The 15,042-nt window shown below is 35.1% G+C and overlaps 2 protein-coding genes across 3 annotated transcripts; both read right to left on the bottom strand.

The window, feature by feature from the left end:
• Positions 1 to 532: 532 nt before the first annotated feature.
• Positions 533 to 1,825, bottom strand: LOC116134955 (gamma conglutin 1-like). The gene has a single exon (XM_031420630.1). It carries the CDS (start codon positions 1,823 to 1,825, stop codon positions 533 to 535), a length of 1,293 nt encoding a protein of 430 aa, XP_031276490.1.
• A 2,135-nt stretch (positions 1,826 to 3,960) lies between these two features.
• Positions 3,961 to 6,403, bottom strand: LOC116134994 (heavy metal-associated isoprenylated plant protein 34). Of its 2 annotated transcripts, none has more exons than XM_031420679.1 (3): positions 6,052 to 6,403; positions 5,825 to 5,900; positions 3,961 to 5,693 (listed from the first exon to the last, which is right to left on the bottom strand). In XM_031420679.1, the coding sequence occupies exons 1-3, from the start codon at positions 6,079 to 6,081 to the stop codon at positions 4,108 to 4,110; spliced, it is 1,692 nt and encodes a 563-aa protein (XP_031276539.1). In that variant the 5' UTR covers positions 6,082 to 6,403; the 3' UTR covers positions 3,961 to 4,107. The 2 variants fall into 2 exon arrangements, with proteins under 2 accessions (XP_031276539.1, XP_031276538.1); XM_031420678.1 differs by having other exon boundaries at positions 5,825 to 5,903; positions 6,052 to 6,399.
• Positions 6,404 to 15,042: the final 8,639 nt, after the last annotated feature.

The following is a 15,042-nucleotide window of genomic DNA, read 5'->3' as shown; positions in this document are numbered from 1 at the left end:
GGGGTCGTCAAACTCAAATATTAAAATCAAGATGGATTATAAAATACAATAAGCTAAACCTTTAATTCTAATACCAAGTTAAATGATCAATATTGACAATGTGGATTTAAGACCTTTACATTTATTTTTTTAATAGGTATCCAAACTAATTTACACATATCTTAACTATTTAGTCGAAAGAAATTAGCAACAACCCACCACCATGATCCACTATCAAATTGCTGCTCAGATGACTTCTACATCTCACTTACTCTATACTGTAGGTTGATGTACTTCGTCCCACAAAATTCACAAATTTCTTTAAATTTTATGTATAGATATAACAATTTCATTCCTTAAACCCCGATTCATGTTTTCGTATGCTTCCCATATCCGTTAAACTTTACACTCTTGACCTTCTTAATTAAATGTAATTTCTTGAGTAGTAATCAAAGTATCAAACCATCAAAACCAAGTGTTTTATTCCATTATTTTGACATGGTAAAGTAGTAGAACTTTACATGATTTACATAAACCTCTCACACAACCTCATCTATGGAGTTGCACTAGTTGTAGTGAAGTTGAAGTTGCCACAACTAGTCCTCCGAGACAGCAACGAGGAGCTAAACCCAAGCCTCGACTTAGCCAGATCAAACTGCACAAGATTGTCCTGCAACTGATGACTCCCAATAACAATTGAAGCCCTCGGCCGAAACCCTCCATCAACAAATGCTAAACATGTTACCCCGGGTCGTACCTCCACCATCGAGTTTGTTCCACTGATTCTCCACTTCACGTTTTGGTTCTGCAGCACCAGGTCTATGTTCGGCACCTGGGGTCCAATCTTTGAGTAGCTTAGTTTCTTAGTGTCATAACACACTCCAAATGGCGCCACAGGAGTTTTCATCTGTGGTATCCCGGAGAGCTGGCTGGTGAAGAACTTGGTGAAAGATTGATAGATTGAGTGTTCAAGAACTGTAAAAGGCTTTGCTGTACTGAGCTTTGTGCCGCCTGTTCCGGCATGAGGACTGAAAGTTAACAAGGATGTGTCAATCGGGACAGGCTTGTTGTTTATTTCTATTGATGTTACGGGAATGTAGTAATGTCCCTCTTGGCTTATTGTCAAAGGGGTGTAGCTTAACGAACGTGAAACATCAATATTTGGATGCATATAATAAGGCCCGTCTCCAAAGAACATGACACCGTTTGTCGATGATTTTGAAGGAAGACACAAGGCGAATTTTGGTGGGAAGCCGAAGTGTGAGGCAAGTTGAGTCGGTAGAGAGATTGGCGCATGGCCTAGTCCTGCAACTCCTTGAACATTTTTCGGTAAACCTTTCCGCAGAAGTTTGGAAGGTGCACAAGCAAAGAGGAACTGAGGGATAGAAACCAAAGGGCCGGGGTTGGACCCTTTTAAGGATTGAATTGAGAGCACATCTTGAGCAAGCTCGCCCATGGCTGTTTGGCGTGTGATGGGGTTCCTAGCCATGACCCCACATGTGTTGTTGTGGCATCCGGGTCTGGCTGCGGAGGCGCAAGTGTGGCAGTAAGAGGTTTGGGCTCTGGCGCATTGAGTGGAGTGGCAAAAGGGGGCGTGGTAGGTTGAAGATAAGTAGTCGTGCTTACAACTAACCCACAGGAATTGGCCATTTAAGTGCACAACAAAGGGTAGTTGTAGTAGAGGAGTTCTCTTGTGGATGCTGGTCACAAAAAGATGTGTTGAGCTATCTTTTTGCAGCGGTAGAACAAGGTTGTTTGGCCTCAAAATTGTTCGGGATTGCGCTGTGAGGATGACCAAAGAGAAGATCAAAAAGAAGAAGTGAGGAAAACAAAGAGAAGAAGTCATTTTCCAGAACCAGGAAAGCTTGGCTAGAGGAAATAGTTTAGACACAACATGCATAATATATAGTTTGTTGTCATGTAACCCAATTTAATTTGACTTATATAAACAGATGATGGGACCTTTTTTTTTTTTTGGAATGAGGGTTTCCCTAGATCAAATATGGACGTTTTTGGTGTGCTCATTGTTCATCAGAGAGCTTGGAACATATTTGAGTTGGGTTAAGGAAGTTCACATGGAAAATTTGGCTGAGGCAGGCAGAAGATGAGCATCGTAACAAGAGAACAATACATGAGTTGGCGAGGCTGGAGACACTTGGCAATGAGAAGAGCCCTAACTAGACAAGAGGTCATGCAAGAACTGGACCTTAAATGGGCTAGTCTGGGCCATTAAAGTGGGCTTGGAACCCAAATGGGCACAGCCCATTTGAAGAGGCCAGATCCTCAGATGTGGTCAGATTCAGAGCCGGAAAGTGGAACCAATCACTTTGAAACATCAGAAAGCATGAGGCTCCTGATGATCTGGTTTAAAGTGAACAAATAATTGGAGAACTCAAATGATAGACCATATAAATCTCTTCTTTTGAGAAAGCTACTTGTATACATGCCCACTTTTGTGATTATTCATACTAAGATTTTATGGACTTCCAAAGTAATACCCCAAAAATTATTGACCATAACAACATATAATATGGTAAAAGCTTATTAAATCATTATTAATAACCTTTTTTTTTTTTTTTTTTTTTAATGACCGGAGGTGTTCGGACCCTTTTGCGCATACCTTAAATTCTATTAAATTTAATTAACTAATATTAAAAGATAATACCAAATTCAAGTAAATGGAAGGCAATAACAACAGAGACAATGTATATTATTTACAAATCCCAACACTTAAACCAAATTTAGCATATCATGAAAAGAACATGGTTTGTGTGATTAAATTAGTAAAACCAGGTTGTGTAAGTGAAGTATATGTAGTGCTTGTTCCTGTCTGAGCTACTGGTTGAGCTTGTCTGTTATGGTTCTGCCATGATCAAGGATCACTGTGGCTCTCATACTATATATATGTAGAAAATGTCAGTGAATTTCGATCAGTAAATTATCAGAGTGCAGAAAGCTAGAAGAAAAAGCAAGCGATAAAGAAAGAAAAACTTCACTCAAACATATATATTATTCACTAAAAACAATTCATGCACAGAGGGCAGCTAATATATATGCTCAACTAGGGACAAGAAAACTGTAGAACAAGAGAAAATAACTAAAAAAGATAAAAAGATCCCTTATGTTTCGCACAACAGTATAGTAGAAAGAGAGAGAGAGAGAGAAAGGGGACGGGGGGTGTAGAAAATTAGAGGTTTGGTCATCCTGCATATGACAACTGCATTCTTTTCTCATCACCAGGTAGTATTCATCTTCATCTTCATCTCCATGATTGATTTAAATTTCTGGTTTTGTTATAGCAAATGATTGAACATATCACATCAAGAATTATATATGTTATAGCAATCTGGTTTTGGTCATCCATAATTTGATTGTGCCGAGTCTAACATTGTAGTAGAGGGGTTTTCTTGTAGATGTTGGTCACAAAAAGATGTGTTGACTGTTGAGCTATCTTTTTGCAGTGGTACACAAGCTTGTTTGGCCTCAAAGTTGTTTTGAGATTAAGCATGAGGGTCCTGATGAAACTGGCTTAAAGTGAACACATAATTGAAGAACTCAAATGATTAAAGTCAAAAGTTGAAGGCAAATAGAGCGTTTTAGGCTGGAATGGATGGGGATTGATGCCAAAACGTTTGATATTTGAAACCAACATTATATTAAAGCAAATAGATACATCTCTTCTTTTGAGAAAGCTACTTGTCGACATGTCCACTTTTGGGATCATTCATCCTAAAGATATTATATACTTCTAAAGCAATACCCAAGTATATTATTGACCATAACAACATTATACACTTGGCAAAACCAACACTTTTTTTTTTTTTTTTTTTTTAAATCTGTGATGTCCAAACCAGATTATGTATATTCCAACTAGTCTTCCGAGACAACTAGTCTTCCGAGACTCCAAAGTTAACTAGGTCAAATTTTCATGGTAATAGAGAAGTGAAAGAGTTGAAAGAATCAAAGAGAGGGGAGAAAAGATGAAACAAAAAATACCCATTACGGGCAAATATTGTATATTTCTTAAACCTTGCACCCTTGTTTTATGAGTGATACTACAAAAGTACACAAACACAAGAGAATTAACCAAAAACCCAATAACAAGATTAAAACTATTTCTAAATAATTTTACATGATACTACAACTATTAGCATTCTCATCACTGAAGAAGTGAGTGTAATTATCAGTTACATGAGGGTTCATTGATGGTGGTGGGGGTCCATAGTTAACAGCTGGATGAGGCCTTGCATACATCATTGGTTGGTACATCTCATTGCCACCGTTCATCCTCTGTTGATTCATCATCATTGCCATATATTGTTGATTGTAAGGGTTCCCCGGCCCCATCGCTTGATGATAATATCCACCATTCATTGCTGCTGCGGCTGCGGCTGCTGCTGCTGCTGCTGGTAGTCCTTGCACTGCTGGAATATTACCCATCTGACCCATTGGGTAATTTCCCATTTGCCCCATTGGATAGTTACCCATCTGGGCCATTGGATGGTTACCCATCTGGGCCATTGGATGGTTACCCATTTGACCCATCTGGCCCATCTGGCCCATTTGTCCCATTTGACCCATCTGACCCACATTCTTACCCCCACCACCGCCATGGCCACCACCATGACCATTTCCTCCATTTCCTTTACCACCCTTGCCATGACTAGTGACATCAAAATCATGGAAATCATTCTTCATTTTCTTCATATCATGGAATCCATCATTTTTACCCCCACCTTTTTTGGGCCCATTGCCATTATTGTTTCCACCACCACCATTCTTGCCACTCTTGTTACTACCTTTACCATCTTTCTCATCTTTATCCTTCTTGCCAAACCCTAATAACCCACCACCACCACTACTATTTTTACCACTCTTTTTATCTTCACCCCCTTTCTTTTTACCAAACCCTAGAAATCCACCACCGCTTTTTTTTTTACCATCAATTTTATCTTTACCTTCTTTACTTTGCTTCCCTCCTTTGTTGCTCTCTTTGCTTCCCTTCTTTCCTCCTTTGTCTCCTTTACCATCTTTGTCTCCCATCATTACAATTGGTATATCAATAACTCCTCCTTTTTTACCATTTCCTCCATTACCATTATTACCACCACCTTGTTTCATATTCATGACAGCCCCATTATTCATCATCACATGAGGCCCATGTTTCCCACCATGACCATTATTCATGATGGGCATCATCTTGTTAGGAAAGTTTTGACCATTATGGCCATGGTGAGCATGGCCATGGCCATGGCCAAACTCCTCCTCCTCATCAAACTCTTCATCATCATCAAACTCATCATCAAAATCTTCATCATCATAATCAAGCTCGTCATCAAAATCCTCATCATCAAACTCATCCTCAGGCAAGTGAAACTTGACAGATTTTTTATCCTTGTGGGGCATCATCTTCATATCCTTAGACCCTTTGAATTGCTGCATAATTTGTTGTTGTTGATGGCCACCTTTTGGTTGGTTATTATTCCCACCACCCTTTTGAGATTTGTTGTCTTTACCACCCTTCCCATTCTCAAAATGCATATTTTTGAACTGGTTGTTGAGAAGATTTTGGTAGTTGTTTGAACCTTTTTGAGGCCCCCATAACTCTGCATGTTTCCCTGATTTCTCAAGCTTCCTGATGAGAATGGCTGGGTCAACATTGCCTGTTACTACCACCCTCCCTTGCTCTGCATCTATGCTTGTAGAATAAACACCTAAAATCACAAATTACAAAACAATTAACACCAATTTAGCCTAAGAACCTTAACCAAAAAAATAAAACTTGAACTCACTAAACATCCTTATAAGAACAGTAAAATAAGGAGAAGCATACAAAGAAGCATACCATCAATTTTCTGCAAAAGTTTCTTCACTTTCTTTCTGCAGCCATCACAGTGTATGTTCACTCTGAGAACACAGGACTGCTAAGAAAGGAAACAAAAACAAGAAAAACAGTGTTAACAACCAAGAAAGTAATAAGAAATTCAAGACAAGTTAAAGCATAAGAAGAAGCAGAAAAGAAAAGGGTCCTAAAGAAATAGTCTTTAAAGCATGAACAGACAGATGGAGTACCTGTAACTTCATGAAATCTTGCTTATTCATGTTTGTTTTTTTGAAGCCAGAGAGATCTGAGAAGTAGTGAAATGAACAGAAAGAAGAGAGAAGAACAAAGTTGAAGTTGGTTTGGTTTGGTTTGTCTTAAGAGACAAAAGACTGAAAGAGTTAAAGGCAGTTGTTGAGCATTTAAAACTTATCTTTTGCAAGCTGAGCTTTGTTTAGTGTAATTGAGGACATTGTGATTTGTGAGCTGTTCTGAACTTTAATTTTTATAATACCAGAGAGAGAGAGAAGGAGAGGGGAAGGCGGTTGCACAGGCAGCAAGGCATCATTAGAATAATAAGATATTAAACAAACAAATACACAACACAAGTAGATATTTTTTCTGTCTGTAAAATACGATCGACTACATATGTACACGAGCTGTACTTCGGCTACCCTTTATCTTTTTATCAGTCTTCTGCTTGACAGCTTATATTTCTGGCCACATTATGGTAAAACAATTTGATAATCATATCTTCTTTCTCTTTAAAAATTCCCAAGATTTGATTTAAAATCTAGATCTCTTCTCTATAACTCAAAATTTAACTTTTTTCTTCCAGGGTTTACCTTAGTTTATTCCTATAATGAGTCCTTATCTGCTTAATATCTTCCTGCTTTTATGTGTATTTTACCGACATTGAAAAGATAATCTGGGTTTGCCCATTTTCATCCTAAATGTTAATATTATATCTATTTATTGCAATACTGTACTGTACTCTGTTTTAAAAACCAGACCGCCTGGACTGGCAGCTTTTTGGGTCCGGTTTAGGTCTTAGGAGGGTTTTTGTAATATTTCAAAATTATAAGGGTTAATTGAATTTTATAGGGGTTGGAGATATGTCAAAAATTTAGGGATTAATTGGTAATTTTTTGGAGAATTTTTGAAATAAATAAAAATTTCAGGGACTAATTTGAACTTTTTTAGGGGAATTTTGGTAATATATTAAAATTCAAGGGATTAATATGTAATTTTTTTAAAATAAAATTGTTGTTGACGCCAGCGGTCCAACCGGTTGGACCGGTTGACTCGTGACCTGGGCAACAAAACGGGTTGCCCTCCGATCCGAGTTTTAAAACAATGGTACTGTATAAGAGTACTCTACAAGTTTTACTCTTTAGTTTACGAGCCTTGTACACACCACCCGTTACCTTAGTCCCTACGAGAGCTGGCCCATGTCTGAAGTCATTACCTTAACCGTAAGGAGGGGGTTGCTCAATGGTTCTACATTATAATTTTACAAATTTTACGTTGATATATTTTGATGCATTCATGTAACGTAGTAAAACCTAGCTATATCTCAATAATGTAATGTTGTTTGTGCAACTAAAATTAAAAAAGAGTAATTACGACATTGTTTGACAAATTTATGTTTATGGGTAGAGTGTTTATGGGTAGAGGTATCACCATATCAATACAATCATATATCGGAGCGAAACTCATATAGATTTTCAATAACTTAATATTACTTGTATGACTAAGATTATAGAAATTTACGTTTATTAACACCGAAAAGATAATTTGAATTAACGAGATTTCATTCAAATAAAAAGGTTATCTAATTATTGCATTCCGATATTTTACAAGTTTTACACTTTAGTTTACAGTTGTATACTGTAGCGAAAGCTATAATAGAAGGTTGATAACAAAATGATGTTTGTAAGATATAAATTAATAATGAGTAATTATGGGATCGTTTGAAAATTTTTGTGTTAAGGTGTAAAGGCATCTTTTGAGTGCAAGAAACAGCAACAAAATATCGTATAAATAATATTAGGGTTATGACTAACCAGACAAAGAAATCCAAGTGTGGATGGACCAAATAGATGAGGTCATCAGCTACACAAATTATGTGACATGAGCTTGGGCACCTGGCCAGCCTTGATCAACCACATGGGTTCAACAGAAAAATTTGAAAGTGAAATCAATAAATTTATATTTTTATGAAAATCCCTTACGAGGAAAAGTGAAATAGTTTGATTCTCTATTGGGCATAAAGGTAGTATTTTGTCCATGATTTATTTAAGGGTTACGATGGTGGGTTACTGTAAGCAGGGGTAAATCTATAGTATGTCGAGGGTGGGCCATGGTCCATCCTCAAATTTAAAAAAAAAAATATTTATATATAAATTTTTTTTTTTTTTTGACAATTTCAACTAAAAACATAGAATATGAATATTATATGGTATTATTTTTTATTTTGACCCACCCTAATAAAAAATTTTGGATCCGTTACTGACCGTGAGATAACTTCCCTTAAAGATTAGTCGAGATGTGTGCAAACTGATATAAATATCTCAATTTAAAAAAAAAAAAAAGTGAAACAGAATAATTGACAGTTGGATCGTTAATTATTAAATGAGATTCCATCTTCAAATTTAGCTCAATTTTTATATAATAGAAGAAAGATCATATTTGTCAAGGCACATGGACAACTAAATCCTTCACGTGTGCTTTGATTTCTTGTTTTAGTTTAATTCATTTTTAATATGCATTGAATGTTAAAGTCATTAAGTAGAAAAATATTCAACTGTTGGTCAATATTCAATACCCTTTTATACATGTAGATTTTATTGTTTTAAAATTCTGTTAAGATTATAAAAATAAAAATGTTATAAATCTTCGTAGGAGTTGTTAAAAATCTTTTTTTTTTTTAAATTTTATTTTCAAAACCCAATTTTATGTATTATACAACTTTTGGGTACTTTTTAATTTTTATTAATAGAAAATATCACTGTGACATATATCTTCGCAGTGTTGATTTGGTGATCTCTTATCCGCTTAATTTGGTATATGAGTTTCGGGTAATTTAATTTTTTTTTTAATAACCTCTTCCCTTTTGACCGGGTAACAAGCCTATCCTTTAGCTATTTGGGTAATAAGCACAATAGACTAAGGTAATTAAACAAATATAAATCACCATTAGGTGGTCTGATGATAAAAGAGTAAAGAGCTCTAACATGAGTTTCTGAGTTTGAGTTCCCACAAGCTCTAATAGAGGTGGTCATTGAGAGAATTTGGGGATGTTTGTCTGAGCTTATGAAAATTAGCTTTTGCTTATAAGCTAATTTTAGCTTATAAGCATTTGAAATTTTAAGTAATTACGTGTTTGATTAAAGTACTTATAAGTGACTGATAAGTAATTGACGTGTTTGGTAAAATGTGGCTTATAAGTACATTTTATTATAAAATGACTAAAAAAGGTACTACATTAAATAAGGGTATACTATAGAATTTTAAAATTAAACAAGGATAATGTGGTAATATACTTAGTCAAACTAGCTTATAAGAAAAGAAAAAAGTACCTCTCCCCTAACTTATTTTTTTTTTGCTTATAAGCTTAACTTATATGCTCAAAAAAGTTATAAACAAACAAGCCAGCTTAATTTTAGAGCTTATAAGCTAGTTTGACTAGTTTATAAGCTTAAACAAACACTTCCTTTTATCCGATCGTCAACTTCAAAACCCTATAAAATTAGTTAAGATGTAAGCTGGCTAGTTCAAAAATCTCCAATGAGCAATATATATACTAATGACTAAATAGTTTATCATCCAATCATAGGATGAAAAGTTAGAAAAAAAAATGTAAAAAATTTTAAAAATGAATTTACACGTCTCAAAGCTGATAATAATTTTACTCAATTGAATCGAAAATATTTGAATTCGATTTTTTTCAAACCAGAACATGAAATTACAAATTATCCCTTTGTCCTATTAGGCCAAAAGCTAAAATATTTGGGCAAATAGTAGGACATGAGAGGCCATGGGTCAAGGAGTCCCTTTATCTGATTCCTTGTTTTATGGGATTAAATAATTGCTTGTTTGACTATCTGAAAATGGGGAACCATAGAAAATTGTGATGTTGGAAACATCATAGGCCACTATGACAATGGATTTTAGTGAAATTTAATGGCTGGTTATTATATTAAAATGTAGGGATAATATATAATACAGACATAATGGAAAATATCATATTCTAAATATTCACTTTCAATTTGTTATCACTAATATTGTTAAAAAGCAGTGTCAATCATAGTTGTTAATATCCTATGATACCCGATATATATTATATGATACGATTCTATACAGGTCACCAACGATACATATCAGAGAGTATATCTTAAACTTTTCGATACGTTGATATGTATCTTACGATATGATATGTATCTTACGATATGATATGTATCCGTTCGTATCTTTAAAAATATCGATATAAATTGATATGACTTTATTAATTTGGGCCAAAGGTCTAAAAAAATTTCGGGTCGAAACCGGATCACCCAACCCGATTCACTAAACCCATTTTGCATGGAGAAAGTGAAGAGAAATATGTATTGCCCATTTTACATGATAATAATAATGGCTCCTTTTGGTTCACAATTTTGTGTTTTTAGGAAATTTTTTTTGAAAAAAGTTAAATTGGGCAGGTATTACGATGCAGGATTTACAAATTAATAAAATACCCCCTTGTTTGTTTCTTTACAAAACACCCCCTATAACAAAACATTAAAAGTTAACAAAAACACCCCCAACCCACCCTCAAATACGGACAGCCGGCCACCACCACCGGAGGGTGGCCGGAGTCTCCTTATTGGCCTCATGACCGGCTAGATCTTGCCGGTCGTGCGCCGATATGGCCTTTTCCGGCCAGATCCACGGTGGATCTGGCCGGTAAATGTCAGATCTACAGCTAGATCTGGCCGTATTTACTTGTCAACGATGGCCAATAAACGGTCGTCATTGATGGTCAATGACGACCGTTTGTTGGTCGTCGTTACCGACTGGTTACGACCAAAGATCTGACCGTCAACGGTCAGATCTTTGGCCTTAGATCTGACATTTTTTAACCAGATCCACCATGGATCTGGCCGGAAAAGACTAGATCAGCGCACTACCGACCAGATTTAGTCGGTAGTGCGCCATCCTACCAAATTCCAGCCATTTTTCGGCACGGGTGACCAGAATCTGGTAAATGTGGATTGTTGGGGTGTTTTTGTAATTTTTTAAAAATATTTAGGGGTATTTAATTAAATTAATAAATTTAAGGGGTTTAAAAAAAGTTGAATAATATTGTGAGTTTTTGGGTATTTTACTGTTTAACTTTTTTGGGAATACTAAAAGTAGTATTCTAAAAAATCAACCAAACGAAGGCAATATAAGTGGAGATATAGACATTGACATTGATTTTGAAATTTTGTGATTAATTTTGATTATGTAATACCATAATTTAAGGCCAATAATACCATAAAATTCTTTAATTAATCTTGGGGATGATATTAATTTTTAGAAATTTTTATTATTTTATTAATTTTTTTGAAAAAGGCGTATCTTATGATACGATACACTTTACACGATTCAAAAAATTAGATTTTTGATACACGATACGATACATGATTTGATAACTATGGTGTCAATATATATATGACGTAAAATTTATAAACCAAAAACATAAAAATTATAAAATACACTGATAAAACATTGTATAATGACTAAAATATTAAGTATAGACTTATTTGAGGTGAATTAAGTTGTCGTAAAGCCTAAAAACAAGTTCGTGAGGGTGAATGATTGTTTGCCTCAATTCTAAGAAGTACAAAACGGGTAGGACTAATTGAGTTAAGTAATAGTGTATAGTGAAAACTTTTTACGTCGTTCATAATTTGTGGTTGATTGATCCGAGATTGAAGTCAATAGAGGACGGACATTTGTGTAAATGCTAAAGTGAATAATATCTACTCAAATAGGTAACCCTATGTTGGACCATTACTATAAATTTGACGTTTCTTTTCGATATTATCGAACTCAAGTAATTATCAAATGCCTTACATAATCGGTAATTACTAAAAAAATTCTTCTTTTTGGCAGAGGAATCAACCAGCAAAAGAAAAAGAAGAAGACTTATATATATCAGAAGAATTCCATAAAAGCAATTTACCAGAGTTCATGCTTAAGGCTTTAAAAAGAAAAGTGAAGCCAAAAGCAAATTCAAAACTCTCCTTCCACAACTTGCTATTGCATAACAAAGAGACAATCCACTGAAGAGTCAAAAGAACACCAATTGAAAGCTGTTTTGAACAATAATTTTCTCTGAGTTTGGACCCTTCTTTAGCAAACCAAATTACTGTTTGTGGTCCTTGAAAGGCTAACCCATTTAGAAAATTAGGTGCTTAAATCCATCTTTATATTTATATTTTCATTTCCTGCCACTGTAAAAGATGTTTGAATGGTGACAAAAAGGACGCCCCACTCACACCCACCACAGGGCACAAAGCCCACAGAAATCTCCCTGTGAAATTGCTTTTTTGATTGTGGGGCTTGTTCATATTCGCTTTTTGTAACTTTGACTGATCAGTTTCTTTTTCTTTTTTTTAACATAAAATACTCATCAAATTATGCACATGAACTTGGGCGTTTCAATGGAATTCTCAGGCAGCTGTCAAGTTTTTTTATTATGGAATCACTTTGAATATATAGAGTTTATTCTGGTTAATAAAAGATTCCAAACTTCATCATCTTCTCATCACGAAGAAACATAGTTTGTGTCTAAGACTAATTTTTCAACATCTCTTTATAATTTTGTCACTGTCTTTACTAAATCTTCCATTATTAAGTTTGCATTCTCTTAACTATCACACGGTGGTCTAACGGTTAACTAGGATTATTGGGTATATTATTCAAAAAATATTGAGTTTGATCCATTTAGATTGCTAATAAAGGTGGCCATTAAGATGATTTACCTGGCTGTCAACTTTAGGGTGCTTGAAGATTAGTTGAGGTGCTCGCAAGTTGGGCCATACATCCTCGATCACCAAAAAAAAAAAAAAAAAAATTCATTTTCCTATTATGCGAAATTTTTCTTTTTTACTCTATGATAAAATATTTGTATAACGATCCAATTGAGACTTACATGTTCTGATGTGTATAACAATTGATATCAAAGTAACAAGTCATGCACAAGATTTTATTATTTTTTTATGACTAGTGTCCGAGCTAGTTTGTACACATCTCTACTAGTACTCGAGACTGATTGAACATCTTATAAATCTAATATTTTAAGGCAATCCATAAATATGATAGGATAGATAGGTGGTCCTAAAATTTGAATAAAAAAATTAATAAAAAAAAGCAAATATTCTTGATCGTCACACTAATCTCTTTGAAGTTAATCATGCACGAGATTTGCGAAGTCACCTAAGTTAATGAGTTTGTCATGAAACCCTTCTAATAAGTGTCCGTGAATGGTGTCTCAAAAGCGTGATGGATTATCATTTATTGCTTATTTCGTAACCGTGTGCGGGATTTGCGAATTCACCTAAATGGGTTGTCATAAACGGTTTTGAAAAGCGGAATAGATTTTAATATATGAGTAATACTACATTTATACTACTTTTTTACACCATTTTTATTACATCATGATGTGATATATGTCACAACCACACCAATTTTATTATAATATTAAAAGTTTAAAATAATTAAAAATTTGTATAGTTATGGCATATACCACATCATGATGTAATGAATATGGTGTAAAAGAATTGTGTAAATTTAACATTACTCTTAATATATACCTTGTTTCATATTCATCTGTTATTATAATTTATAACAATAAATATTTTATTAAGGATTATTTGGTTTTATTTGTCTTGTAAAACAAAGTTGAGAATTAGAGCTGATTTCCAAGTCTGAGAGAGAAGAAATTACAAATGTCCAAAGGGTCTGGTGAGGCTCCCGCTCACCTAAAAATTGGAGGGTGGGACTGGGCGGTGAAGAAGGAATGGAAGATTGAGGAAAGTAATAAATGTCATCTGTCACATTCTGCAAAAAGCCATAGATTCTGCAGTCTGGTCTTTACGGACGGTTCATCTGATGTCTTGTGCAGTTAAATCTACTGTCAGCAGATGGGGTTTAAAACTGTTAAATTCTAAAGTCTCAAGAAAGACAGCCAGAGAGCGGCCGCTCAATAGTCCACACTCCACAGTCCACATTAAAGTTCCGAGCTTTAATAAAACTGTACCACCACAATTTATGTTTGATTAACTTCAGAGATCACTTCAATACCGATTCAATTATTATCACATCATCAATCTTGTTGGTTAGAAGGGTCACCATTCTTCCGGGACGAGAGTTAAAGAGGGTCGGATCACCTTGAATTCTGGGTGCAAAACTGTTCGTTTAAAGAGATAAAATTACTGTCTTTATTAATACTAATAGTTATAACTTGGTCATGGGTTCAAGTTGGAACCCTTTCGAGAGCATCTTGCTTGCAGTTGGCTTGAGTCTTTTTTTTTTTTTTTAATGATTAAATACGTATATCTCAACTAATTTTTTGAAACATTAGAACTATCAATTGAGTAAAAGTTCTAATGACCACCTTTTAAATCTTTCTTTTACTTTTTTATCATCAAGAGAATTTGATTTTCTTTTATTATTTTATCGGTTGGTTGGCTTGAGTTGGGGTCTTTGGAAAGAGGGTGCTTAGAGGGGATTGGTATGCTATGGCTAGAGATTGACATCCAATCCTAACGAAGGACAGAAATCCCAATAATTGTAGTGTTTAGTGTAGGGTAAGCGTCCGATCCTGACAAAAACATTACTGACACTCACTCTATACAATACTACATATTTTAACATTCCAAGATAACATTATCTCATGTGAACCAATAATAAAAGGATATGAGTGGTTTCAGTGGTTCAGTGGTTCACATGTGAAACTATCTAAATACCTTCTTGAAGGGTGATAGGGTAATTGTGGGGTTGACAAGCTTGGGTCCCCAGTCCTTATTATGTAGAACAGCTAGCCCTTGCTGGGTGGACATGGTGCAGGAGGAAGCCAGGAACAGGACACAGAGAGAGACACAGGCTCCTTTATATCAGATAAGGTGGTAGTTGGCTGGTGGGAACCAAAGTTTTGGGTAATTGACCTGACCTGACCTGATAATGAGCCTCATGAACCCAAATTATGTTGG

This window comes from Pistacia vera, unplaced genomic scaffold (assembly GCF_008641045.1).
Source record: "Pistacia vera cultivar Batoury unplaced genomic scaffold, PisVer_v2 Contig292, whole genome shotgun sequence".
In the NCBI taxonomy this organism is placed as follows: Eukaryota; Viridiplantae; Streptophyta; class Magnoliopsida; order Sapindales; family Anacardiaceae; genus Pistacia; species Pistacia vera.
The sequence above is the reverse complement of the archived record's forward strand: the minus strand, read 5'-3'. Positions and strand labels throughout refer to the sequence as shown.

Coding starts and splice junctions, on each gene's coding strand:
- LOC116134955 (XM_031420630.1), bottom strand. CDS start 1,825: ATGACTTCTTCTCTTTGTTTTCCTCACTTCTTCTTTTTGATCTTCTCT.
- LOC116134994 (XM_031420678.1), bottom strand. CDS start 6,081: ATGAATAAGCAAGATTTCATGAAGTTACAG. Junction 5,904..6,051: donor AAGATTTCATGAAGTTACAG/GTACTCCATCTG, acceptor TTCCTTTCTTAG/CAGTCCTGTGTTCTCAGAGT. Junction 5,694..5,824: donor ACTTTTGCAGAAAATTGATG/GTATGCTTCTTT, acceptor TTGTGATTTTAG/GTGTTTATTCTACAAGCATA.